This window comes from Ruditapes philippinarum, unplaced genomic scaffold (assembly GCF_026571515.1).
Source record: "Ruditapes philippinarum isolate M1 unplaced genomic scaffold, ASM2657151v2 ctg3995_1_1_1_1, whole genome shotgun sequence".
Lineage (NCBI taxonomy): Eukaryota > Metazoa > Mollusca > Bivalvia > Venerida > Veneridae > Ruditapes > Ruditapes philippinarum.
The window spans coordinates 29,463-57,200 of NW_026860958.1; the positions used below are offsets into that span (position 1 = coordinate 29,463).

Genomic DNA, 27,738 nt, shown 5'->3' on the forward strand with positions numbered 1-27,738 from the left:
AAGTATTTCACTTGTAGGCCTGAAAGTTTACAAGAATGTTGGTCAGCATGTGTACTTATGCACCTTGGGGTTTGCTTGTGGATTTATTCAGTATTTGTAAAGTTCTTGCCCTTTATTTCAGGCACTCCAAGAGGTTCAAACTCACAAGAGGACATATGCACAGCTGGATATTATGAAATAGGAACTGATGTATCTAATTGATGTACAGTGGTAAGAAATGACATATCTTTGGTTTAAAATGATATAAAGTATAACTTGGATTTATTGTTGTAAATTTGATGGTTGATACATGGCTTTTAAAGAATTTTCATTAACAAATGACACGTAAGGGGTAAAGTGGTTCAAGATAGCAACTTAGCACTTACCAATACAATAGAGGCTCTCCAGTGAATCTCAAGACTTACCACTTAGCAACAATGGGGGCCCTCTGTAAAACCTCAGGGAGGTACCATTTCATTAATTTCCAAATGAATCAGAAGATTTTTATATAGATAATGGATGTTGAAATTTGACATCTTTGTGTGAAAGAGTCGTAACTCCTTCTTTATTTTATAGGAGTTACAGTCCTTTCACACCAAGCCTTTGGTTTGTTTGAGCTTTTAATTATTGAATGGAAAAATTTTTCTTCTTTGTTAGATACAAAAATATATCCGAACCTGAAGATAGGCTAGATGTTGATAAAATATTTTTATATTCTTACAAGGAACCAGCATATTTCTGGGACTACTCATATTTGAATTGTCTGACAGAACCAACAGGAGACCTATACCTTACTCCAGGTAAATTCTTTACTTTTATTACAAGTTTTAAATAATTTGTTACGATCTTATATCATAAGACAAAAATTTAAATGGTTGTGTAATGTTGGAAAAAAAATCAATGTTCTATTGTTATAATATAGGTTTGTTTATTTTTAAATTTTTGGTATTTAAACTGTGCTTTATAAAAATGGACAGTATCAAAAAATTTTGTGAAACCACCTAAATAATAATGAACAAGTCTAAAACAAAGTCTGGTAAGTTATGGATGCTGAAACCCCTAAACATATAAATGAAGAGTTCCAAATACAAATCTGGCTTGTCCATTATACATTTTATGATGTTTCCAAGGTAATGGGTCAATAAACCTCTTAACATATGATGTAAAAATTGATAAATTCTTATCACAATAAAAAAAGAAAAGGACTAAAATATTCCCATGAAAATATAAAGATTTTACAAAAGCATGTATCCTTGTAAAGAATTTTGCCCATTGTCATAATTGAAAGCATTCTTGATTTCAATTGTATTTATTTATATAAATAAATGATTTCAAAACAATGCCATGAGTACACTTATTTAATTTTTTTTTTAAAGTTTCTTGTTATGATTGTATTTATGACGAGGACATATCATGTTGCATGCTGGCTCCCACACACTATGAGCTAATAAGGAAAACACATGACACCAAATTTAGACACAATCTACATCTGCATAGATATATAATAAAACTCTCTGAACATTTATATTCCTTATGCAAAGAAAAGTGGAACAGCTAATAGATGAGAAGAGGAAAGAGTTGCTCCTGTCTGTTGTATTACGTGAGCCAGGTGGAACAGCTCATCGATGAGAAGAGGAAAGAGTTGCTCCTGTTTGTTGTAGTGCGTGAGCCAGGTGGAACAGCTCATCAATGAGAAGAGGAAAGAGTTGCTCCCGTCTGTTGTGGTGCGTGAGCCAGGTGGAACAGCTCATCAATGAGAAGAGGAAAGAGTTGCTCCCGTCTGTTGTGGTGCGTGATTCAGGTGGAACAGTTCATTGAAAAGAAGAGGAAAGAGCTGCTCCTGTCTGTTGTGGTGCGAGAGCCAGGTCTAATCCTGGATGCTCACAGAATCTTATCACTACCCAGTGAGGGACAACCACTAGAGCCAGATCCAGACCAGGGGTTGGGCCAAGCTGGTGTCAGATTCAGACAACTTTGCTCCTGATAAGCCATCCAATCAGATAAGCATTTGTGGAGAAATAGACCGATAGTCTATGATGACGACTGGACAGTAATATTCATAACAACCATTGTTTCCATAATGATAATCATGAACTCCTGGTGGGAAGTCGATCTTCAGGATGTATATGACATATGTCAAGGGAATTATTATCAACATGGCTGACGCCTGCAGTATGTATAACTTTTGTCTTTTTTACCATACATTTATGATATTACTTTATACTACTGCAGGTAAATAAATTTTGTTACAATTTTTTTTGCTATATTAATTTACCATTTTCTCTTATGGGAGAACAAACTTGGGTGCTATTCAAACGGACATTATTCCACATGAAAGCAAAGATAAGAAAAACAAGCAATTATCATAGTATTGCAAGCAATCCATAAGTCCCCTACCGGTAAGAGCCCAAGCAACATTCTGAAGGGCCATTGGCCATTCACTTAGGTTCCTATTTTAAGTAAATTTGTTGAAAAAGTTCTTTAAAAGTGATCACAGGAAACAGTTTTTATGTACAGACAGGCGGACTGAAGGACACTCTGAAGTTATTTTTTAAACATCCCTGTTATCAAAATATAACATTTTTGAAATACTATCATGATTGAAGAAGTTGGAGTAAAAATTACCAATTTCTCAAAAAAAGTCTAAGTTCAAAAGGGGCATAATTCTGGAAATAGTCTTGCTAGAGTATTGAACACTCACAAATGTTGAGTGACAATAACAAACATTTATATGAAGTTTAAAGTAGATACATTCAGAAAAAGAAGTTATTAAAAAAAAATGTTTTTTTCATGAAAATTTTAAGTTCAAGGGAGGTAATTCTGATAAATTTTGTGCTAGAGTTGTAAACCTTGTCACATATGATGTGGTTGATGACAAGCAACTTATATTTTAAGTTTGAGAATACCTTAAGAAATAAAGAACTTATAGTGAAAAAACTTAAAAACTAGAATCAGAAATCTTGAAATTCAGTCCATTTGTTGCCATACCAACCAGAATTTTCAACATAGGAAGATAAGAAAAGGATGTGCATAATTTCCATACTGCCATCTACCCATATGTCAAGTTTCATAAACATATTTTCAGTACTTTTTGTGTTATAATGTTTTTTTCATGAAAAGTTCAAGGGAGGTAATTCTGATAAATTTTGTGCTAGAGTTGTAAACCTTGTCACATATGATGTGGTTGATGACAAGCAACTTATATTTAAAGTTTGAAGAAAATACCTTAAGAAATAAAGAACTTATAGTAAAAAAACTTAAAAACTAGAATCAGAAATCTTGAAATTCAGTCTATTTGTTGCCATAGCAACCAGAATTTTCAACATAGGGAGATAAGAAAAGGATGTGCATAATTGCCATACTGCCATCAACCCATATGTCAAGTTTCATAAACATATTTTAAGTACTTTTTGTGTTATCACTGGATCCAGATTATGTGTAAAATTTGCCATATTTTCAGTCTATTTGTTGCCATAGCAACCAGAATTTTCAACATAGGAAGAAAAGAAAAAGACGTGCATAATCTCCATACTGCCATCTATCCATATATCAAGTTTCATAAAAATATTTTCAATACTTTTTGTGTTATCGCGGGATCCATGTTATGTGTAAAATTTGCCATATTTTCAGTCTATTTGTTGCCATAGCAACCAGATTTTCAACATAGGAAGAAAAGAAAAAGACGTGCATAATCTCCATACTGCCATCTATCCATATATCAAGTTTCATTAAAATATTTTCAGTACTTTTTGCGTTATCGCGGGATCCAGTTTTGTGGACAGACTGACTGACCGACGGAAAGATGGACAGACAGACGGACAGACGGACTGAGGGTAAACCTTAAGTCCCCTCCGGTAAACCGGTAGGGGACTAAAAAAGTTTACAAGTTGCTTTGAATTTTTTTTTGCATCATGGCTTACAAAAAGAAATCAGAACTACTGAGAAATATGAAACAAAGAATGTACTTTGATACAAAATGAACCCATTCAAAAGAAAGGACTGAGTTTGTAAGGTTCAATGAGTATGTCCACCTGTATACAAGACAGACAACTCTCAAACAAAGTTGCTGTGATGCCATTCAGTTGACATTGTCAAGATTATTTCTCTATAAGTCATGTCTGTGTACATAAACTACCACTCACATAGTCAAATTTAAAGCTTATTCTATTTCTTTGCTGGTTATGTTAAGGTTGTTTTCCTATATGTCAACATATATAATAATGTAGACACACAGTCATGAACATTTTTTTGTATAAAATTATAAATTGTCAATTCCCCCCCCCCCCTTACATGATTCGCGACAAAATACATTGACACTGGAAAAGACTCAAAATTAACATGTTCATTGTAGCAGTGGAAGAGTATGTTCCTATTGCCAAGAATTGCAGAATAGCATGATATTTTTATACTTTATTGAATTCAGCTTAATTGTTTCATTGATATCTCTTAATTAAGGGAGAATTATCAGGACAGACAAGACACGAGTTGCAAGAAATCTTATCTGAAGCTGTTGGAAAGTATCCAAGCCTCATGTTTGACATCATAAGACCAGCACAAGGCCAGCCAAAGGGTTACCAACCAGTACCTGGACATAATGGTCCACAATAATGCACTTGTAGAAAGTGCAGGAATATGCCGACTGAGGCAGAAAAAGTGTGCTGCAAGAAAAAAAAAACTGAGTTTTATGACACTGTTTATTCAAAATGTAAGACAAAAGATTTAAAATGTAGTTTTTTTGTTAGTGAAAGTGATAAAACTTTGCATATCTTGATGTCTTACAATGTTTGAAATATGCATATAAAAATCATTACATATATTAACTTTAATTTTTCAATAACAAGTTGCTTATTTTAAATTTGGTTTTTATAATCAGGTTTTTATTAAAGGTCATTATTTACAAAACAGTTTAACAAATAAAGAAGATTAAATGCACTCTGTTGTTTCCGAGGTGTTCTTCCTTCTTACATTTTATGCTAATCATAATTAAAACAAATAGAAAATATTACTTATATGAATAACTTATTTTTTCAACAATTATGTTAATTTATTTCTAAATCAAATAAAATGTTATTTTTTTTCAGGATTTCTTCAACAATTATGTAAATTTATTTCTTAATTAAATGAAATGTTAATTTTTCAGGATTTCCAGATGCTTGTCATCGACGAGGGTGTTCTAGCCATAGCTAGAATGTATAGACGAGACATCCTGGTCTTTGATGACGAGTCAGACCAGAAGAAAGCAAACAGGCATCAAGCCTACAGACAGTATATACTATGGAGCATTTTGAGGCTCAGTACTGGAGAAGGGAGTTATCCCGTCTTATTGTGTCTGGAAAATACAGGATTAATATCCATACTCCTTTTCCCAGTTCACTGGGTTTATTCCCTCGAGGATTTAAAATTTGTTTTTAAAAGAAGCATGCCACCAAATTTGTATAAATTGGTTTGGATGGTACATAATATCACCAATTTCTGCATTGCAGAACCAGCTTTACCAATCCAGCACAAATGTTAACTATGATATACTGTAAAATTCCTATTAAACGCCCCCGGGGGCTAAACATTTTTCAAAAGGGGGGCTATTATTACAACACGTTTTTCCTAAATCCAAAAATCATTGAAAATACATTTAGTGTAACATGGGTTGGTAATAACATTAAAATGTGTTAAGATTTTAAAGTTCATGTGATACATTTTTGTGTTTACTATGAAATAAAATGTGCTCAAAATCGCAGTAAAGAATTTACCAAAGAGTGAAAGAGAACATTTTGAGAGAGGATTGGCACTTTTAGAGAGTGAACTTGGCATTTTTAGAGAGTGAACTGGGTGATAAAGAAAAGAAAGCACCATCCAAGTCGACAAAGCTTAATGATGAAGCTATATTCAGAAACTCTATTAGTATTATTCCACAGATTGAAAGAAAAGTAGCAGAAATAGAATTAAGAATTTTTTAAGAGTAACTGCAATATTGGATAAATGGGAATAAAACCCATGCTTCACTGTTTCATCAAGTAATACAGCAGTTATATACCTTTATCTATAGTCTTGATGTGTTTATCAGTGAAATTAAAGTAACAGGCCTGCTACCTCGGACACTTGAAATGATCAATTAAGCGTCTTCACGATTATCAGCTGATATTCATATCTTTAGTGGGTGAACACCATGGTGCAAAAAATAAAACGTTTGTCAAAATTCTCTGAAGATGCGCTCAAAATCGCAGTAAAGAATTTACCAAAGAGTGAAAAAGAACATTTTGAGAGAGGATTGGCACTTTTAGAGAGTGAACTTGGCACTTTTAGAGAGTGAACTGGGTGATAAAGAAAAGAAAGCACCATCCAAGTCGACAAAGCTTAATGATGAAGCTATATTCAGAAACTCTATTATTCCACAGATTGAAAGAAAAGTAGCAGAAATAGAAAAGATGGAATTATCTAACCAGAGATGTGTACTTAAAAGTCAGATTTGACTTTAGAACAAACTTCAATGGATTAACTGAGGATCAGCGGAGAAAAGCGCATGAAAATGTTGTTGCTTAAGAAACGGGGCTAAAGAGTCTCACATTGCTTGCCCAGCTCTCCAGAGGTATGTTGTTCATAACATTGGCAAGAGAGTCGAAGCTAAACAAACAGAATTGGAAAAGTTTTGTTTCTGATGAGATAAAAAGTTCTACAATGACAGTGCTACGCTATATGACACTCAGTTCAATTATTGTCAATTACCCAAGGCTTATTCTTTGTGAACTCTCTTTTACATAGAGAATATCAATAGATATATCAATTAGAATTATCAACTTATACAATCAATGAAACAATTATTGGCTAATAAAAATGTTTTTCATACTAATCAATTTAAAACAATTAAAGAAATTGCCTAATCAAAAATGTGTTATGCAGTTGATAATTTACCATAATTTTAATGAAAACATCTAAACTAAATAAAGGTTAACTATTGATACATAATGATAAATAAAAAACAAAAGTTCATTATTCATCAATTTTTAGGGAGTACAATAATAAATTATTCATCAATTTTTATGGAGCATAATAATACATTGATTAGAAACCTATGAAACAAGGGGATTTTGTCCGGGTAGTGGAGGGGATTTTGTCCGGCCTTGCAAAAAAATGAAGGGGATTATGTCCACCAATGAAGGGGATTTTGTCCGGGTAGGCGAAGGGGATTTTGTCTGAAGGGGATTATGTCTGACATTCAATAAACATATATATTATGTATATTTTGTTGTGAAAATTTGTGAATATAATACTAAAAGTATTGATTGAGGCCCTATTCAGATACAACTGCAATGAAAAATTGAGCTTTTCTTTTTGTTGTTGTTACTTTCTTTTTTCATATTACAGAGGGAATTAACACAAGTATTTTCTATTTTTGCTTGATCCTAATTTTTTGTTGTAAAATGCGATAATGTAAAGACATACTTAAATTTACAAAATAATAAACATTAAACAAATAGTAAAATGATCAACATATTTTTTTTTTCTAGTTACATAATTGACTTAAGAATTCTGTTGATCAGTTCTGGTATTTTTCTTAAACAACTGAGCACCATTTAAAACCTGAAAATCATGTGGCAAGCTTTCTATCATACATATCTTAATTCCTACATCCTATAACTCTAGGAATGCTAGATTGACCATAATGGACTTTTCTCATTTTTAGCAGTGAAAAATTTAGCCCTGCCTTTTCCATACATTGCTATGTCAATTACTCAAAGTGTCACAAATAAACCATGTCTAGACAGATCCATACAGAAAACAAGGCAGCCCATTATGTGCAAAGAGCACTGTGAAAATTAAATGATGTACCACTTTTGCAATTGAACAAATAACAATAAATCTCTTAATTGTAGACAAAGCAGTAATATTTACATTAAAATTGTTAAATGTGTAAAAAAAGATAAGCCTTTTATGGTTAACCAACAGATTAGGTTAACTGGCTTCTTGCAGAGAGATAAATTTCTGATAAATATAAATAAATCTCATTATACATTTACTTATTTAGTAAAATAACACTCTTATAAATGGGCATGACTTCAGAATAATGTAACATTTTTGGTTATAACAAAAATACAGTTGTAAGTTATTCAAAGCAATGGTTTCCAAGCAAACTCTTTACTTGTGAAATCCTAGATAAAATACGAGAATGAAAATATTGTCAATGGAACAAAAGTATATCCAATTAGCAATTGATACGAACTAAATCTTTCAAGTAAAACTGTAGGAATGCCCCTTTACAAAGTGACGTAATGCAGGGTTTTCATTATTAAAAGATTTATAGATTTGTGATCCATTTAATCAGTTACAATATGTTGTACATTTAGCCTGTACATTAAAATATCCCCCTTGACCTCTAGCTAAAAGTCTTGTTTTAGTTAAGCACATCTATTGCCTCAGATAAAAATGAAAACTCTGTAATATATGGATGGTCAGTCTTATTTATATGTACAGAAAAGCAACCCATTTGACATTGAAACAGTACTATAATTTGACCTTGAAAATGCAGTGACTGTATAATAAAACGAGACATATATTTCAGTTTTCACTTTATGTACATGATTTCACTAGGAATGAGAAGCCACTGCTCTTATTTTTTGTAATCTTATGTTGGGTAATTAAATTAAAATCTCATTTTGCCATTGTTTTGTTAAGAATTTATATGTTATATTACTACCGATTTTCAAACCGAAAGTTGAATTGCTTCCACAGATTTTGTTAAATACATATTAATCGAGTAAATGTCTAAAATGGCAAAAATATATGTTAAACCAGGGTCTTTTGATTTTATAAAACCCTGGCAGAACAGGAATTTTTGGGCAGTATTTTTGATACTTTCATACTTTGTGGACAAAGATTTTATAAAGCTGAATGTATTATAATATCTCTGACAATTAAACAGTTGCCAAATAATGAAGAAGGTTAGTCATCAGACTGGTAAATTTCAAGAACATATTACAAAGAAGTTGTAGATTGCAAACAAATCTGATATAAAAACAAGGTATACATCTGCTATTATTGTAACAGATGAAAATTGACCTCAAAGAATGGTAAATACTTTGTGAAGTTACGTATCTGAAAAATGATCATTTGGGTAATGAAAATAGTATTTTTGATGCTGAAAGAAAGGAACTAAATAGATAAGAACCAATTTGAGTAAACTGTGATTAAGTTAACTGTGTTCATAAAAAATTTTTATAAAGAAAAATTTTACAATTTTTTTTTTTTTTAAATTTCATGGTACCAGACCCAAAATAAAAACTAAAAGATAGATAAAAACTAAACTCATTTCACATCAACCTCATTAGAATTTTAAAATTAACAAAATCCTTATAGTAATCAGTTATATACATGTAAGAAGTCTTTGAAAATAATGCTACATCATAAAAACATCACATAACTTTAAAACTTTGCATCTGATTAGAAATGCTTAAATATGTATGACAAATTAAAAACATTTTTTTTTTGCTATTTTTTTCTGAATAAGATTGACCATCTTAAGTTACTTACAATGCTATAGCAAGTTATTAACATGCTATCATAATCAAACCTTGTTCTATGTCAACCCACTCAGCTAGAAACTTCACTATCTATGAATCAGAAATAATCTCCAATCAGACCTAGAGCTGATGATGTAGAAACAGCAGCAGATGGATAAACACTTCACTTGATTTCTTGTCTGAACTTTCACTACTCTTTTTGAAGTTCACTTGTTCTATGTTACTTGTCTTTTACACAGGAATCTTTAGAATTTGGTTGATTAATCTGTATCACATTTTTGAGATCTCAGAATCGTTGTTACTGTCATCATGTTTAGCTACAGTGACATCATTACTGCCGGAAGCATGCTCACTTGATGATATAGTAGATGATACTGATGGTAGACTTGATGGTTTTTTCCTCACCACTAAACCTTTCAGTTTCTGCTTTGATGATAAGCTTCCTACACTCTTCTGCCAAGATTCCTTTGGTTTCTGAGATGATTGGCTCTTATCACTCTATAAGTAAACAACAATAAATTATATTGACCCAAGATTTTTCAGGAAACAATTGTTAAAACATATCGATAGTGCTGTCCATTATCACCGCCTCCGTGGACAGTGTTTACAGTGTATAAAGGATTATCCTTGTTGCCTTTGTAACATACTTTACTATCTGCAAGACATGTAAGTAATGACCTAATTACCTCAGCAAGTATATCTGTAGGTTTAGTGTCAGAAGCTGGTGTAGTCATAGCAACTTTCTTTTTAACTGGACCATCTTCATCACTGTCCGAATCATTTAGTCTTTTAACTACCATGGTACCTTTCTCTCCAAAAATATCCCTAAAATACAGAGACAAAATAACAGCCAACCTGTTGTAACATATTTATTCAAATTAAGATAACAGTCAGACAATTAGGTAATGATTCATGATTACTAATCATCTTCTGCAGAGATCTGCCGAGGACGCGATTTTGCGCCATTGGCGCTAAAAAAATGAGAATGGCGCAGGCAAATCAGCTGCAAAGGGCCATGGGCGCATCTAAAATCTGTGCCAGACTTATAAGAAAACAAAACTGTCTGCTGGGTTATTTAGTCATCCAGTCAAAACTGGTACCAACAGCAACATGTTACCCATGCTCCTGTAATTACGCATATTCATGAGTTTATCCATTCCCCTATAGCTTTTGTCCATGTTATCTACTTACCGCATTTCCATAGGCACTTGGTTTCGGGATAAAAAGCCTTTCAGAGGTTTGTAGAACTCAAATTTGATTGAATGTAACGATTTTTTTAACGTAGATGTCTCTTTCCTAAAACCGTCATTTTCCCGATATTATGTTTTTTTAATAATATCGAAAAAAAAAAAAAAAAAAATGACGGTTTTAGAAAAAGAACATCTACAGGGTTCGACATAACTGTGTTTTTACCAATATCCTGAGATTTAATTCAGGATTCCTCCTAAATCAGGGATTCTCAGACATGGAGGGACAAGGGAGTGCAGAATTTGACAAATTCTTTTCAAGACTACATTCAGGATATATTGTCTTGTTTTCAGATGCAGAAAATGTAGTTTATCGATTTGAAAAGCGTTTCAAAGCTATATCTTGGCTGCTAAGATAAATTAAAGCAAATAAAACCTGAATTTTCTGAACCTGAGTTCGATTTGAAAATAGCGTATTGCTAAAACCTGTTTTCTCCCTGGAATTGATAATTGTGAACCAGTTTCTGTATCTAAATGAAGGTATAATGCAAGTGACTTGACAAGGTGGTTTGAATTTTTGAAGTTAAATAGGAACTGGGGAAACATTTTCCCAGATAGCCTAGGGTTCACTGAAATAGCGCCCACTTATCATATGTAGATCTTTAAAAAGTTACAGGTAATGATTATGATTAGGCTCCATATTCCAGAAAGGTCTGGTATGGATAACTGTCGATAATTATTTACTTTCATGTCATTTTTAAGGAAATTCTTAATTATGATCACTTTAAAAAAATATTTGATTTCATTTTACATTTTTGTGTTTAAAAGGAAAATCACATAGATTGTTGTAAATTAAATATTTTGATAATTTTTTACTTAAGCTTATAAAAATATCAAGAAACAGTTTTGTTTGCATTACAAGTACGGTACCTTTAAATGATTTCATTTTTAAAAATGATAAGTTGCTCCAAGTCCATGAAAGGATGTGCAATATTCAAATTTATTGTTCTCAATTTTTACACTGAAATGTACGATCCCTTTCCTCCCTGTGTATTGATTTTTTTTTAAGCTTTGACACCTGTCACATCAAAGGCACTCACCCCATACAGCAGTCATGTAGCTCGCAACACTGATTGGCTCAAAGCACTGTCAGATGAAATATACGTCATTTGCTGTATATTTCGTCATTTGCTGTATGTTTCACGTAAGGATTTTTGTATTTCTTGTCGGTAAATAATGCGTGACCTTGATTGACCTTAGACTTTAGTTAGACAATTTTTTTAGCATTGAAGGCTGTGAGTTTCAAAAAGGATTTTAAACTTAAAAGTATGGATTCTTTTTATTTTGTTTATTAATTATACTTTTGCTGTAGTCTACTGTAGGGAGAAAAAATACACCAGTTATCTTTTTTTCACAATTTTGACGAAAATTTACAATGGTCACAAGTGCCGAATTTTGGCAATAAAAAAACAAACAACAAACACTGGATAACTGTACAGTAGCTATCGCCGGCATTGCCGATCAACACAAATTTAAAGTACACATCGCTTGTGTAATAATTATACGATAATTACATTTCTTTTTTGAATTTTCACAACTCTATTTTATGAAGTCAATGCATGATATAAAATTATACAAGAATGTTTCTTTAGTCAAAACATTTTTGTCATTATATATCGCAAATGAGTTGATAGCAGTCACTGCACAAAGAAAAACTAGCGTACATAATTCAAGAGTGTAGATTTTACCGGCGGGTTTTTTCCTTTTCTTTCTTGAACCACTTTTCATGAATATTTGTGATTCAATGACATTAATTCAGAATTAATTTCAAAAATTTACACAGCAATTTTTCAGGGATCCCAACGGAATCCCCAGCTAGGAATCACAGGGATTCCTCCCGACTTTTTGGGATCCTCGGAATCCCGGGACCCCGTTAGTGTCGAACCCTGATCTACGTTAAAAAAATTGTAACATTCAATTATATTTGAGTTCTACAAACCTCTCAAAGGGTTATTTTATCCCGAAACCAAGTGCCTATGCATTTCTTGTCATAATCCCTTTCCCACACAGATACTCATTTCTACTACCGTAAATTTAATCCAATAAAACAAACAAACAAATTATACAACTACTTAATATTTAAAAACTGAAAAAAAAGTGTTGCTATTTTAAGAAATGCTGTAAGTTACAGTATAATCTGACAGGTGTGCAACTTGATCAACCCTAAGGTCACTCAAGTTCACGCAAGTTTTGGCTGATGAAGTGTAAAAAAAGATGTATATTTCGTCATCAGAATGTTTGACAGGGTGATTAACCAATCAGAGAAACATTGTGCATGACTTTTTTCATGATCAAAAGGTCTGTCGGCAAATGTCTTTGATGTATGCTGTCTACACAGAGGCATACAAGGGGCAATAAAATTCGTCAATATACAGTGGTAAGGGACATTTGGTGCAAAGTAGGAACAATTAAATGGATAATGCACAATACAAGACATTACAAGTAGGACCAGCAATTATGTGAATAAATTTGCATATCAAATTTTTAAGCAGCCATTTAAAAAATATTTTCATTTTTGCCTGCAATTAATATTAGTTAGAAAGTTACCATGTAGGCATAATTTTTAATTATTGGTAAAGTACTGAATTATAAGTGAACCACTTGTCATAAAATATGATTTAAGTTTTATTACCGGGGGCAGTTCAATTATCTACAAACTTTTTAACAGTTATTTTGGTCAATGTTTACTTATTTTCCCAAGGCCCATACTTTGGTAAAAATGGCCCATCATTTTCAGACCAAGTGGGCCCAGGGCCCAGTACTTTCAAATTCTTGGCAGATCTCTGCTTCTGCATATATGTATATAATCTTATCAAAAGGACAGTATTACTATTAATATCTCTGCACAAGGACTTCAAAGAAATAATCTGGTACAGTAAAGACTGTCTTAGCGACCCCCTGTATATAGCGACGTTCTGTCTTTAGTGACCATAGTTAGGTGCGCCGAACAGTATTTACTATATAAATGGTCTGTATGTAGCGACTCCCTGTCTAGTCCGTACAACGACCATGATTTAGTCACCCGTTACGGTATTTGAGCCGTGAACAGCGACTTTTGCAAGGGGAGCAAGGCTTGAACTAGGTGACGACATTGGCGAAGAAGTCGCCTTCGGATCAGCGACTTTGCCTAAAACAAACTTCAAATAGATTTTGAAGTCGCCCGATTTTTATATTTTTCCGTCATACTTATTTACGCCGCTAGGTCTGTTAATAATTTGTTTACCTCTCAATTACAACCAATTACCGTTAATCCGCTAATTAAGAACGCGTGTCAACATCAACAAAGTTAAATACACGCCGCAAGGCAAGAGTTCACTATGTTTATCTTTCTTATTACGTATTCATGCGATTGACGAATCAGAACGCGCGTTGTATCTACGGCAGTTTGCATTGACCAATCGGCGACACGCTAATACACTGTGGCTGTTTGTTGACAATTACACAAAATGGCGACAGATTCAATCAATTTTCGCCGATAGAATGATTAAAAACACCTGCATATACATAATTGCTGCGGTGTTTTGGCGAGTAAAGATAAACAATGCCAAACGTCTTAAAGGTGTGGTTATGTTTGAAACCTCGATTGTTAATTTTTTTCGGAGCACTTATCTGTAGAAATTATGTGAAGATTTGTAATTTTTTTTTATATTATTTTTGTTTTACTAATACATTGAACTCCGTAAAGTAAACAGGCTGATTATACAAAAATAAATGTCTCTACAGTAACATCTCATTAGTAAAATTGAAATTAAACAGCAGAATATCAAACTTGTAACAATAAGAATATTGTTTCCACTCATTCTCAGACAAAACAAATCTCAATCCAGAGCAAATCAGCTAAAAATTTGAGGCAAAGATATGAGAATTCATATTAAAGCTTTAGAACTTTCCTTTTTAAATCATAGACTGCAGTAGCTCAGAGAAACTGGGGAGTTAATGGTTAAAATTGTACTTTTTTGTTGTTGTTTTGTTTAACATGGTACCAACACAGTATAGGTCATAAAGGTGCTTTCCAGCTTTACTGTTTGAGGAGGACCTCAGGTGCCTTTTCCTGAATTATTTCATGCTCTAACAGGTACCCGAGTAGAACCATGACATTCCGCAAGCTAGCTAGATAGCTTCCTCTGAGAGAATCCAAAGTTCCTGTTGAGATTCAAACTCACAGCTTCGAGGAGCAAGTGGTTTGAAGTCAACAACCTTAACCACTCTGCTGCAGACGTCCCTAAAATTAGAGTTGGGTACCGCCAGAAAGAAAATACCACGGTATACCACGGTTTTTTCCTAAAAACCACGGTATAAACCACGGTATACCACGGATTTTCATTGTATGCTATATGTTAATTTTTATCCCTAAAATAAGTATCAAGGTAGGCTGGTATAGAATTTCAAATATTAAATTTAAGCAGATCTATAAAATACAGATTAATCAAAGCATCATTTAACTTTTTTCAATCAGGTACTTTCGCATGTTGACAATCATAAATTAATTGGGTCATGGATCAGTTTTTGTTGTTTTTTTAATTACATAGGCCTATTGGTTTCTTTCAACATTTAACAACTGTTATATAAATTGCATAGTTAAAATGGAAAAATAAAATGTTTTTATTGCTTATTGATTAATAAAATAATAGGTCAAATGCACGTTAGCCGATGACAAATATTTATTTGTCGGTTAATTTTATAACAGAGTCCCAGCTGATATTGTAATATTTTTATTGCAAGGGCTAAGTATTTAATTAATCTGTGTCAAAAACCAAAACAAACATGTACCCCAAAAGCAAATTAAAATGATCACATAGAAAACAGCTGACCATGTTACTTCTTAATTAATATTCATTAGTTGAAAGAACATTACTTTTAATCCAGTTTCTACGCCGTTCTATAATTAGTTAATTGCCATGCGCATGCAGTAAGTGCGTGACGTAAGGAAAACCCCTAGCCTGATTGGTCGCTATTTATATAAATACTTAAAATAGTAACACCCTAATTTTATGCAAGGAATGCCCTCATGAATTATCAATCTTTACGATTAGTTTTCGTATCAAATAAGCGATATTTGGACAAGTAAATGTAAGTCGACAATTCTTGCTTCTTCAACTGAGATCATGCAAGTCGACAATTCTGGCTTACATGCGGTAATCGATAAAGCATTCAATTTTCGCTAAGAACTATCGAAGAATGAGAATAGTCGGCGAAAGTTGTTTGCAAAAAGATTAACTCAAAGAAACATTAACATATACAACAGAAAAAGTTTTTTAATTTAGTACATTTTACGGATCTGTGATTGCTTTAAATTAGAGCTAAAAGTACCGGTTTTCCAAGTCTGTACCGCGGTACGTACCGCAGATGTCTCGGACCGTGGTTTACCGGTATACCGGTTAAACCGCGCACCTCTACCTAAAATTAAACTATTTTCCACTCTTTTTTTCCCCCCCAAAGAAAGAGATTTAAGTATAACTACATAGATTGATATGTGGTTACAGACTGATGACACTCTTGAAAATACTCAAATGCTTTAGCAATACAAACTGTTCAAGTTCAAAAAAAGAATGATTCCAGTTATGAGCCTAACTCAATTATCTTCAATTATTTTATGATTAAAGTTTCAAATGAGTATTTTCAGTGGTTGCAGAGATGAAACTTACATGCAAAACTTAAACCATCAAGTTCATAAAGGTCTACAATTCCATAAAATTCCAAACTATACTATAGATAGAAATTATGAAAAATGGTCTTCAAACATTATCCTGCCAATTTATGTGAAAGTTTCAATTGAAAACCAAAAATAGCTACATGAGAAAACTTTGACTAAATGTTAAAACATAGGAAAGACAAGGCTTACAGTGAAAAGGAGAGCCAATTAGAAAGTCGGCAACAAAAAGTAAAATTGGCTTCAATTTGTTTGGACTTTTTTTTTATGCCAATTTTAAAACCTTTTTCTTTTATCCCGAGGTTGGTCAATCTTACAGGCCTTCTTTGATAAATGACCAGTAATTACCAATTTCTTTGCAAATGACTGACCAATTATCACACATGATTTCTGAATCAGCGGTGAGAGACAAATAACCCGTCATTACAAGTTTAGGAGGATGAGAACTTCACAAGCTACCTTAAATCCTATTAATTTATGTTTGTATTAGACCTACTTGATTTCCTCTTCTTCCTTTTCCATCTGAAGCTGAGCAAGAAGTTCCTCATACTTCCTGTATTTCTCAATCATTTCTTCTGTATTCACCTGGTTCTTTTTAGAGTTTATTTCCCTCAGTTCTTCCAGTGTGTCAATCTGATCCATCTCAGCTCTACTCGCCTTTGTTCTATTCTCTAACATCTAAAATTTATAAATTTAAAATCGCTACATTCAATTGAATGCCTTGCAACAAATATTTATTTGTTCATATTTTTCAATAATTAAAAGTACCTTTTAAGTGTCCTATGCTAACTAAATTAATTCATTTGTTTGATAAATTAACTTGACAATACTTTTACTCTTTAAACTCAGTTGAAAAGTTTGAGAATTTCCAATCACATGTACGCGGTTAAAATAACTGTTTATAGTTGCAAACAAGGAAAACAACTCTGACAAAACTGAAATAATCCATATGATATGCAAAACCTCTGATGCACAACTTCACATGCTGATCAACATTCCTGTATAGCTTGTTGGCTCTAGATCTCTAGATCAAGCACTTTTAGAGCTACATGTGACACAACACAAGAACTGACAGACAAGGGCAAATCTAAATCCCTCAGAGTTAGGGCACAAAAACAGCCAAAGAGACATAAATAGGCAGCTTTGTGTTGTACTATTACTGTATTATTATTGAACAAACCTTCATCGGGTTCATCTCATCCTCCTCTTTGGCTTTTCTCTCCTCCTCTGCCATCTGTTGAGCTATTTTCTCAGCCTCAAACAACCGTTTTGCACCGGCCTCCAGGGTATAGTCTGTTCGCTCCAAGTCAGTCTACAATAACAATATATTTCTGTTAATCATCTTTCTATTCTTTAGCAATAATAATGATTGCTTATATAATTTGAGCATTTGTACATTCTTATCAGAAATTATGCCGTCACCTGCTTTGTTTTAGAATAGAGATGTTTAAATCATTTCCATTAACCAGACATTCAAAAGGGCTAATTATCTCAGCTCTTGACTTTGTATTTTCACAAATAACATCTGTTTTTTCTCATAAAAGACTGTATAACTACCTGACCCAGGGCCTGGCCAACACTGATCCAAAGGGGCATGATTAATACCAGTTTTATAGAGGCCAACAAGGCAATGCTGTTACATGTCAAAAAATATTTAAACTCCATGAATTGAAGTTTCACTAAAATGTCACTCAAATGTGTTTTCATACACAAAAATATATTAAGTGAAAAACTCCCAACAGTTTCAGGTTCTTAAGTAACTAATCTTCAGACATAGTAGTTTCATACAATTAACTTGAATGTGTTTTCCTATAATGTGTTTTCCTATATAAGTCTATATAATCAAATAATCTTTAGTGCAAGGCCAATTTTGATCTAAGGAAGCCCAAACCTGGGTTCTGCACATTCATCGTTGTCTTAATATAAGTAATATTTCTGCCAAAAAGTTTTCATTTCTTTCTATCGGTTCAAAAGATAAAGAATGAACACACAATTTGGAAATTGATACAAAATGACTAAGTGTGACCTTGACCTGATGAAGGTCAAACCTGCCTCTCTTCCATTTGTTCAAAAGATACAGACTTGACATGAAAACGGTAAACAGACAGGCGGATGACCAGTTGCATAAAATTTTACATCAAAATTTTTTTGGGTGTATGAACTGAATCCTCAGCATTGTAAACCTAGAACTGCAATATAAACTAGTTCAGAAAACTACATACCTTAAAGGCTATCTCTGAAACACATGTTGGACACTTAATGTAGAACCGGAAAATTTTCAGACCAAGATAGTCTTCATCCATTACGTCCTCCTTCCTTGAATTAAACTTCTTCCCTTTATAGATGTATCCTTTACACATATTGCACCTAGAATAAAATGGCTAAAATTAATTTTCAATACACACAAAACATACTTTTTCTGTAATCTTTCAAGTATTATCTAAAAGGAAGGTAAAAGGCACATTATGCCTCAGAAATCCATATTTTTGAAATGCCACAGATGTGTTTAATAATATTTAAATAATGTATAAAGTGTACGTTAGATGTTTCAAAACTGCAAACGTAGCACCAAACATGCAGTCATGTATAGTAAAGGTAGTGAAATGTAAATAGAGTAGTATTTTGACTTCCATGAAAAATATTAATTCACTATAATTATAGCAATTGCCAACAGAACTAATAATGAAAAACATAATTAATGCATATAGCAAATAAGTATGTTTTTTGGAAACTGTAGCAAGAAACAAAAATAATTATTTTTCAGAAATAAAAATTATAGCATTTATACTGGGTGTGATTTTGGCAAGGGAAATCTATATCCACATGTTTTTAAATATCGAATTACAAAAGTAATATAAATATGTTGCAAAATTACCTGTTTGCTGCCAGAATTACATTACAAACTAAACAAGAGCTGTCGGAAGGACAGCACGCTCGACTATTCTAAGTGCTTGATAGTAAAAGAGCCTTGATTATGTTAATTTTTTTAAGTTCACAAAAGGGCTAATTTTTTTTTATAAATTCATGTTATAGGCCTTAGAGAGAGTCTAATTATACAGTATTGGCTTGACCAGGGCTCTCACTAGGATTTTTAAAGTAGGAGTCCAGGACTCCCAAACTGAAAAAAGTAGGAGTCCCCATGAAACAAATGTGGAGTCCTAACTCTACCAACCTAACTATACTGCAGTATGTCATATAATCAAGAAATACAAAGATTTTATCAACTTTTATTATAAACACAAGTTAAATCATGTTAAAACAATTACATAAACAGTACTGACTTTTGTAACATTTCAACAAATATGGTATATAATGCATTTACATAGATACATTTATAAATAAATACACAGTACATAGTGCATGTTGCAACACATGAAAGTAGAACCCTAACTTTATTGCATATACTTATAAGTTCAGTCAAAGCAGTATTCAAATATACACAGTTTCAACATTTCAAAAAACCAACCAGTATTCAAAAGTACATAGTAACATACACAGTTTCAAAATTTCAAAAAAACTAACATTTCCAAAAAATTCAATTGGATATAATATACAAATATACAAACAATATACATTTATAAAGACTCTCTACATTGAATCTCTTAGTCTATCAAGCAGACTTGAATGCATTGGTGCTTCAGTAACATAGACACATGAACATGAGCAATAAATCAGACACACATTGACATTTGCACATTTTTTAAAGTTTACTTCCTTCTCTTTTTCATTTGGCAGAATTTTACAACTGCAGGCACAGGGTTGAATGCCTCAACCTCAGGGCCCTCTTCAATGACTCTCAAATTTTTAAACTGGTTGGGGTTGAGCAATGCCCCCTTTTGTTTTTATTTTTATGGACACTGAATCCACTTCAAGAAAACAGTGTTACGGGGGATCAAGACAATACTGCCCAAACAAATCAGGAAAAACATCACAAATTTTACAAAAAAAGTAAAAACAAGTCTGCAAGTAAAAGTAAAGGATTCAAATATTTTCACCTGAATAATCTAAAACGCCATCTTTTTATAAACCAGACTCACCCCCAAAAAGTCAAAAATTTTTTTAAATTCGTTTCCATCTTTAAATCGAAATTTTTTGGGGAATTTTACTGGGACACAACACTTTTTTAAAAGCTGAAATTTTTTCATTGTTTTCTTTTTAAAACATCTCATTTTTGTTTTTTTTTAGATACAGAGATGTTGTATTTTGAAACTGCATCCTCAACTGTTCTCTGTCAGTCAATTTGACATTGCGGTACATGCCATTATTACTTATACCATTGTAGGTCTTCTCTAATTCTGGTCCATTTGAATGTTTGAATTGATTCAATTTCAATACTGTCGATTCTACCATGACATTTACAGTCTCTACATCAACACTGTCTCTCTGAAATATCTTTGACAATTTACACACTACAGATAAAACATCTTTCAAGAAGGCTGACACAAGGACAAATGTCACATTTCTCACCTTAGTTAACAGACCCTTTGCGTCAGCATTACCCTTGGCGGCTTCATGTTCCAGAGTGTTGTAAACAGCAGGAAAACAGTCTATGATAGCAAGAACTGCACCTTCAAGCGAGAGCCAACGGAAACTTGCTGGTTCTTTCAATGTGAGATACAACATATCTTCATCTTCTAATAACTGTGACATAGCACGAAGCTCATTGTATCTAACTGCTGAATTATTGAAAAATTTGTAAATAAGTTTCAGTGTCTGCTGATACTCACTGAGTAGAGGGACATCCCTGCATGCCTGTCCAGCAGCTAGAGCCAACCTATGTGCGACACAGTGAATCTGAATCATATGTGGGGAGAACTGTTTCAGTCTTACACCAACACCATTGAGTCTACCAGTCATCACAGAAGCCCCGTCACTAGCTAATGTTATCAACTTTGAAATGGGAATGTTCTTATTTTGGAAAAGCTTCACAATTTCACTTACTATGGTCTCTGCTTTTCCATCTGGTACACTGATGCAGTCAAGGAAATTAATGACAGATTTATTACTAGTATCAACACATTTCACATACACATTCAGTTTCTTAAACACAGTTATGTCTGTGCTTTCGTCAACAATGAGTCCTATGAAGTCTGACTGTGAAATATTTTGATTGATTTTTTCTTCAAGTGTTGAATTGATGGCATCTAACAACTCAGCTTTAGATTCTTCACTGGTGTAAAGCTTTGATGAATCTTGTAGATCTGGACATTTGTTCTTGATCTAAAATATGCAAGTATGTTAATTCTTTAGGCTTTATGAGAAACTTATTTAAAAGAAATATTTCAAGTAATTGTGAAAACTTAATATTTCATGTAATGTTAAAAACATCAATTCTTTAGAAATTTATATTTAAATTGATCATGCCTTTTAGACTGAATTGGCGGTAAGTTATTTTAGAAACATAAAGAATTTGAGTTCTTTAGAAACATCATTTATTAATAAATTATTAAAACATTACATTTTTTGGGCTTACTCACTGTACTTATAACATTTCACAAAAAGAAATAATACTTACTTGTAATTTGAGAACTTTGTTGTACTGACTCAGTGGTTGACCTTCTTTGGCTATGTAATACATGGTATTCATCTGTGCTTCTTTGGTTGCGTCACATTCAACCCTACTTTCATTATCAATAATAGTCTCAACCACCTACAATTACATAAAACTTATTAGTATCATAAACATACAAAACTCGTCAATATTATGAAATATATAAACATAATAATACATGTTCTAATTTATAGATTAATTATTGTATGTATATTTCCATCAAATACAACTGAATAAAAAATAGTATTTATAAATTACATTTGTCAAATGAAACTGTATTAGGAATTTAATGTAAGGGAAAGTACTTTTTTATGGTTAAAATATTACCTGCTTAATCATTTTATTTTGTTTCTTGTGTTGACGAGCCTCAGCTGCCAATAGGTGGTCCTTAGTTTTTTCGTGTCTGCTGAAGGTTGAACTCTGTAAGTTTGGAGTTCCAGTTGTAGCCATAGAGTTGGTTCTTTTAGAATCCTTACACCACGTACATAAAGCTGAAACACTTCCATCTTTGTTAGTGCTTTTTTCCAACCACGGAAAAGTCCTATTCCAGGCATCATTCCAGGAATTTCTTTCTTTTTTAGCCTTTTTGGCTGATATTTCATTTTCACATTCGGAAACATCATCAGGTTTTTTCCTTTTCCCAACAAATTGAAACAAAGTTTGTTGTGACATTTTTAATTTCCAATTTCCAATTATACAGTATCCACAATCATTTATAACACCAAAGTCATTCAATAAACATTTACTGTCAAATAACATGTCCACGATCTGTTGACCAACATTTATATCGGTAAACGTATCCATTGTTAAAATAATTAAAAGCAATTAAAAATCGAGTAGCATTAATTAGTCTTTTACGCGAGACACCTGTGAAAAACGCATGCACAAGTCTCCATCAATTATCCGTCAATTATCCGTCAAACAATCAATTATTAAGAATCAGCACATATGACTTCAAACGGTCAATAAAATCAACACCGCAATTTCCACTGATTGACTATGCCGTGTTTGTCGCATGCCGAAACATCATAAACACGCGACCTCAGCTGCAATCAATTAGATTATTGGAAAAACTTGCGTCCTGATTGGCTGATGATGCATTGCAGTTGACAAGCGTAAAGCCCCGCCTTAAAATTTACACATTAGCCGCTGTGTATTGCATATTAGAAGGACGCAGTGACACGCGGATTTGGAATTTTTATGCGTACAAGGGACTGACGATTGGATATTTTAAGCGTCCTTTTGCAAAAAGTATGCGTAAAAATACGCTCAAATAAGCGTTTCCGAGAGCCCTGCTTGACTATTCGGAAGGTAATGTCACAAGGGTGTTTTATTGAATATAATAATACTAATTACCTATGAAAAATAAATTTGACAGACAAGGTACAAAGGCTTGTTATTAAGATGTTTTATCAAGAAATCACTGCTTTATTATTATGAATGCATAAAATTGTCCCAAAAAAGGCACAAAGTGACAAACCCTTCAGTAGTTATTGAGATAACAGCTTACAAACAAAACTTTACCATGAATTTCTAAGTTGAAAAAGGGGAGAAAAATCAGCCTAAATGCAAGATAGAATTATGGATCTTTGTCAGTGACCTACAATTATAACCCTAAATGCATATGTGAAGTTTTAAATAAATATCTTTAATAGTTATTGAGATATGTAAAACTTGCATGTAAACATTAACCAAGAGACTAAGTAGAAAAGGGATATGAATCAGCCTTAATGCAAGATAGAGTTATGGAACTTGGTCAGTGACATACAATTATGACCCTCCAATTATGACCCTAAGTGCATGTGTAAAGTTTCAAGTAAATATCTTTGAATACCTTTAACCTTTAACCAAAATTACTAAGTTTCAAAGGGGCAAATAATTCTGCAAATATTGCAGGCAGAGTTATGCAATTTTTGCACACTGATGTACATTGTTACAACAAAAAAGTATTTTAAATTTCAATTGAATATCTCAGCAATAATTGAGATATTTGACTTTACAAAAAAACTTTAACAAAAAAGTTCCAAAGGAGCATAATTCTGTCAATATTGTAGGCAGAGTTATCCCACTTGTCAATCTGATGTACCTTGTTACTTTAAATAAGTATTGTAAGTTTAAATTGAATATCTCAAGCAATAATTGAGATATTTGACTTAACAAAAAAATTTAACCAAAATTTCTAAGTTAAAAAGGGGCATAATTCTGTAAATATTGTAGGCAGAGTTATCCCACTTGTCAATCTGATGTACCTTGTTACAATAAATTAGTATTGTAAGTTTAAATTGAATATCTCAAGCAATAATTGAGATATTTGACTTTACAAAAAACTTTAACCAAAATTTCTAAGTTAAAAAGGGGCATAATTCTGTCAAAATTGTAGGCAGAGTTATCCAACTTGTCTATCTGATGTACCTTGTTACTATAAATAAGTATTGTAAGTGTCAATTGAATATCTCAAGCAATAATTGAGATATTTGACTTTACAAAAAACTTTAACCAAAATTTCTAAGTTAAAAAGGGGCATAATTCTGTCAATATTGTAGGCAGAGTTATCAAACTTGTCAATCTGATGTACCTTGTTACTATAAATAAGTATTGTAAGTTTCAATTGAATATCTCAAGCAATAATTGAGATATTTGACTTTACAAAAAACTTTAACCAACGCAGACGCGGACGCTGACGCCGACGCCGGGGCGACTACAATAGCTCTCATATTCTTCGAATAGTCGAGCTAAAAATAGTGCCTGGGACATTTTTAAGAATTACAGGTATATATAATGAATAAAAGGTAAGACACTTTTGAAATGAAGAACGTTTTACTGACATCAAACAAAATTATAATAAAAATACCTGTCACTTAGACAACTATAAACTATAACAAGAGGGCCATGATGGCCCTGAGGTCGCTCACCTGTATATAGGCCCCCGGAGCGGGGCCAGTTTAAACCCCAGGGCTTTTATTTGAACAAACTTGGTAGACACCCACAAGAGGATGTTTCATGCTACACATCTAACCTCTAGCTCATTGGGTTTTTTAAAAGAAGATTTTTTAAGTTTTTACTATACACAAAAAGTCATATAGTTAAAAACAATGACACCTCTGAGGCGAGGCCAGTTTTGACCCCAGGGCTTTTATTTGAACAAACTTTGTAGACACTTACTAGAAGATGTTTCATGCTTAATATCTAAACTCTAGCTATTTGGGTTTTTTTCAAAGAAGATTTTTAAGTTTTTGCCATACACATATTTAGGAAAATCAATGACCACCGGGGCGGGGCCAATTTTGACCCCAGGGCTTTTATTTGAACAAACTTTGTAAACACTTACTAGAAGATGTTTCATGCTTAATATCTAAACTCTAGCTATTTGGGTTTTTTCAAAGAAGATTTTTTAAGTTTTTGCTATACACACAAAAGGAAAATCAATGACCCCCGGGACGGGACCAATTTTGACCCCAGGGCTTTTATTTGGACAAAATTTGTAGACACCCATTAGAACATGTTTCATGCTAAATATCTTAGCTCTAGCTCTTTTGGTTCTTTAAAAGAAGTTTTTTAAGTTTTTACTATATGCATATAGGAAAAATCAATGACCCCCTGGGGCGGGGCCAATTTTGACCCAAGGGCTTTTATTTGAACAAACTTGGTAGACACTCATTAGAAGATGTTTCATGCTAAATATCTTAGCTCTAGCTCTTTGGGTTCTTTAAAAGAATTTTTTTTAAGTTTTTACTATATGCATATCGGAAAAATCAATGACCCCCTGGGGCGGGGCCAATTTTGACCCAAGGGCTTTTATTTGAACAAACTTGGTAGATACTCATTAGAAGATGTTTCATGCTAAATATCTTAGCTCTAGCTCTTTGGGTTTTTTATAAGAAGATTTTTTAAAGTTTTTACTATATGCATATAGGGAAAATCAAATGACCCCCTGGGGCGGGACCTTAAAATTTTGACCCCAGGGCTCTTATTTGAACAAACTTGGTAGACATCCATTAGAACATGTTTCATGCTAAATATCCTAGCTCTAGCTCTTTGGGTTCTTTAAAAGAAGATTTTTAAGTTTTTACTATATGCATATAGGAAAAATCAATGACCCCCTGGGGCGAGGCCAATTTTGACCCCAGGGCTTTTATTTGAACAAACTTGGTAGACACCCATTAGAAGATGTTTCATGCTAAATATCTTAGCTCTAGCTCTTTGGGTTCTTTAAAAGAATTTTTTTTAAGTTTTAACTATATACATATAGGGAAAAATCAATGATCCCCTGGGGCGGGGCCAATTTTGAACCCAGGGCTTTTATTTGAACAAACTTGGTAAACACTCACTAGAAGATATTTCATGCCAAATATCTAAGCTCTAGCTCTTTGGTTTTTTAGAAGAAGATATTTAAAGTTTTTTCTTTTGGTTGCCATGGCAACCAGAGTTCTGCATGGAATTAAATTCTTTGAACACTTTTCAAAGGTGACCACCAAAGGAACATTCCTGTGAAGTTTGGATGAAATTGGCTTAGTGGTTTATGAGGAGATGTCATTTAAAGCAAAAGTTTACGGACGGACGACGGACGGACGACTGACGGACGAAAAGCGATCACAAAAGCTCACCCTGTCACTTTGTGACAGGTGAGCTAAAAATCAAGTCCATTTTCTATATTAAATATCTTATTTACAATATCTGGTTTCTCTGTTTCTCAATTCCACTTTTTGTCACTTTCAAACACATGATTATGTTGTAAAAATGTTTGGTATTCCTTTTCATTTTCTTTGACCTCTAAAATCTTGTTTTTTCTTGTCTGTCATACTCATTTTGCAAGAAATTCGTCCATAGCCTTCTCTAACTTTTAATAATTTCTTTCATTATTCTTTATTAGGATCTTCATCATTTATTTCATTTTACTAAAAAAAATTCTTATAAAATTATAATTATAGCTTAACAACATGAGTTTTCTCCCAGTTCTACCATACTTGATCCAGCCTAATATGTCTTCATTGAACTTCTTTGTTTCAATCATTTTTCTTAAATAAAAGGTCTAATGAAATTAATAGTCACAGATAGTGGCAAATAGATATGTTACAAAGTACACCATATTAAACTATCTTTGTTTTTCCATTTTCTTTAGGAAAACCCTATAATTAATAAATTGAAAATTATTATTTGTAAATTAAAAAGATGGCGAGTTTTATGAAGATAATATTTAAGGAATGGCGTTTTAATAACTAGTTTTACTAAGATTTTTATCAAGATGAAAAGAATGGTTATTGCTTTTAATAACTTTTTATGACAGTTATATTTTTTAAATAGAATTCAAATTGTACTGACCTCTGGATTCATTGATGGAAAAAATTCTTATTGAATATTAGTGTTTGAAATTATGTTTTTGTACAATAGAAAGGCAGTATTTTAAAACCACTTTACTTTGGAAAATCGTCTATTATTCAGATGAGTAAATTAATCAAGTGTTTGAAATTATTTTTATCAACGGTTGCGCATACAATGCTTACTACTAAACACCAGGGGAATTCTATTTGATAGACCTTGCAAACACTAACCTCTACAAAATACAGTGTGATGTAAAATTATTCAAAAGGTACCATAAACAGCACTAGAAAGTCAAGAAAATAACTCCATTTCAACCTCATATTTCAAGATTTTCTCCCCTCCCAAGCCCACCCCAGTTATATATCAGGGGTGTGGAATTACTATGCCCGACTTGCCCGACTTGGGACTTTTTGCTGGCGGATAAGTAGATTTTAACTTGGCACTTGTCCGCGGACAAGTGTAATTCTGAGCCTGAGACAA

At 32.8% G+C, this 27,738-nt stretch overlaps 1 protein-coding gene across 1 annotated transcript in view; it reads right to left on the bottom strand.

Annotated features, from left to right (window-relative positions):
* Positions 1-9,761: 9,761 nt before the first annotated feature.
* LOC132714025 (splicing factor YJU2-like) overlaps positions 9,762-27,738 on the bottom strand; it is a 33,935-nt gene continuing 15,958 nt past the window's right edge. The window contains exons 3-7 of the mRNA XM_060696756.1: positions 18,611-18,755; positions 17,569-17,700; positions 16,885-17,066; positions 10,178-10,316; positions 9,762-9,989 (exon numbers count right to left, since the gene is read on the bottom strand). Coding sequence (XP_060552739.1) covers positions 9,762-9,989; positions 10,178-10,316; positions 16,885-17,066; positions 17,569-17,700; positions 18,611-18,755 — 826 coding nt within the window. The remainder of the gene's footprint in view (positions 9,990-10,177; positions 10,317-16,884; positions 17,067-17,568; positions 17,701-18,610; positions 18,756-27,738) is intronic.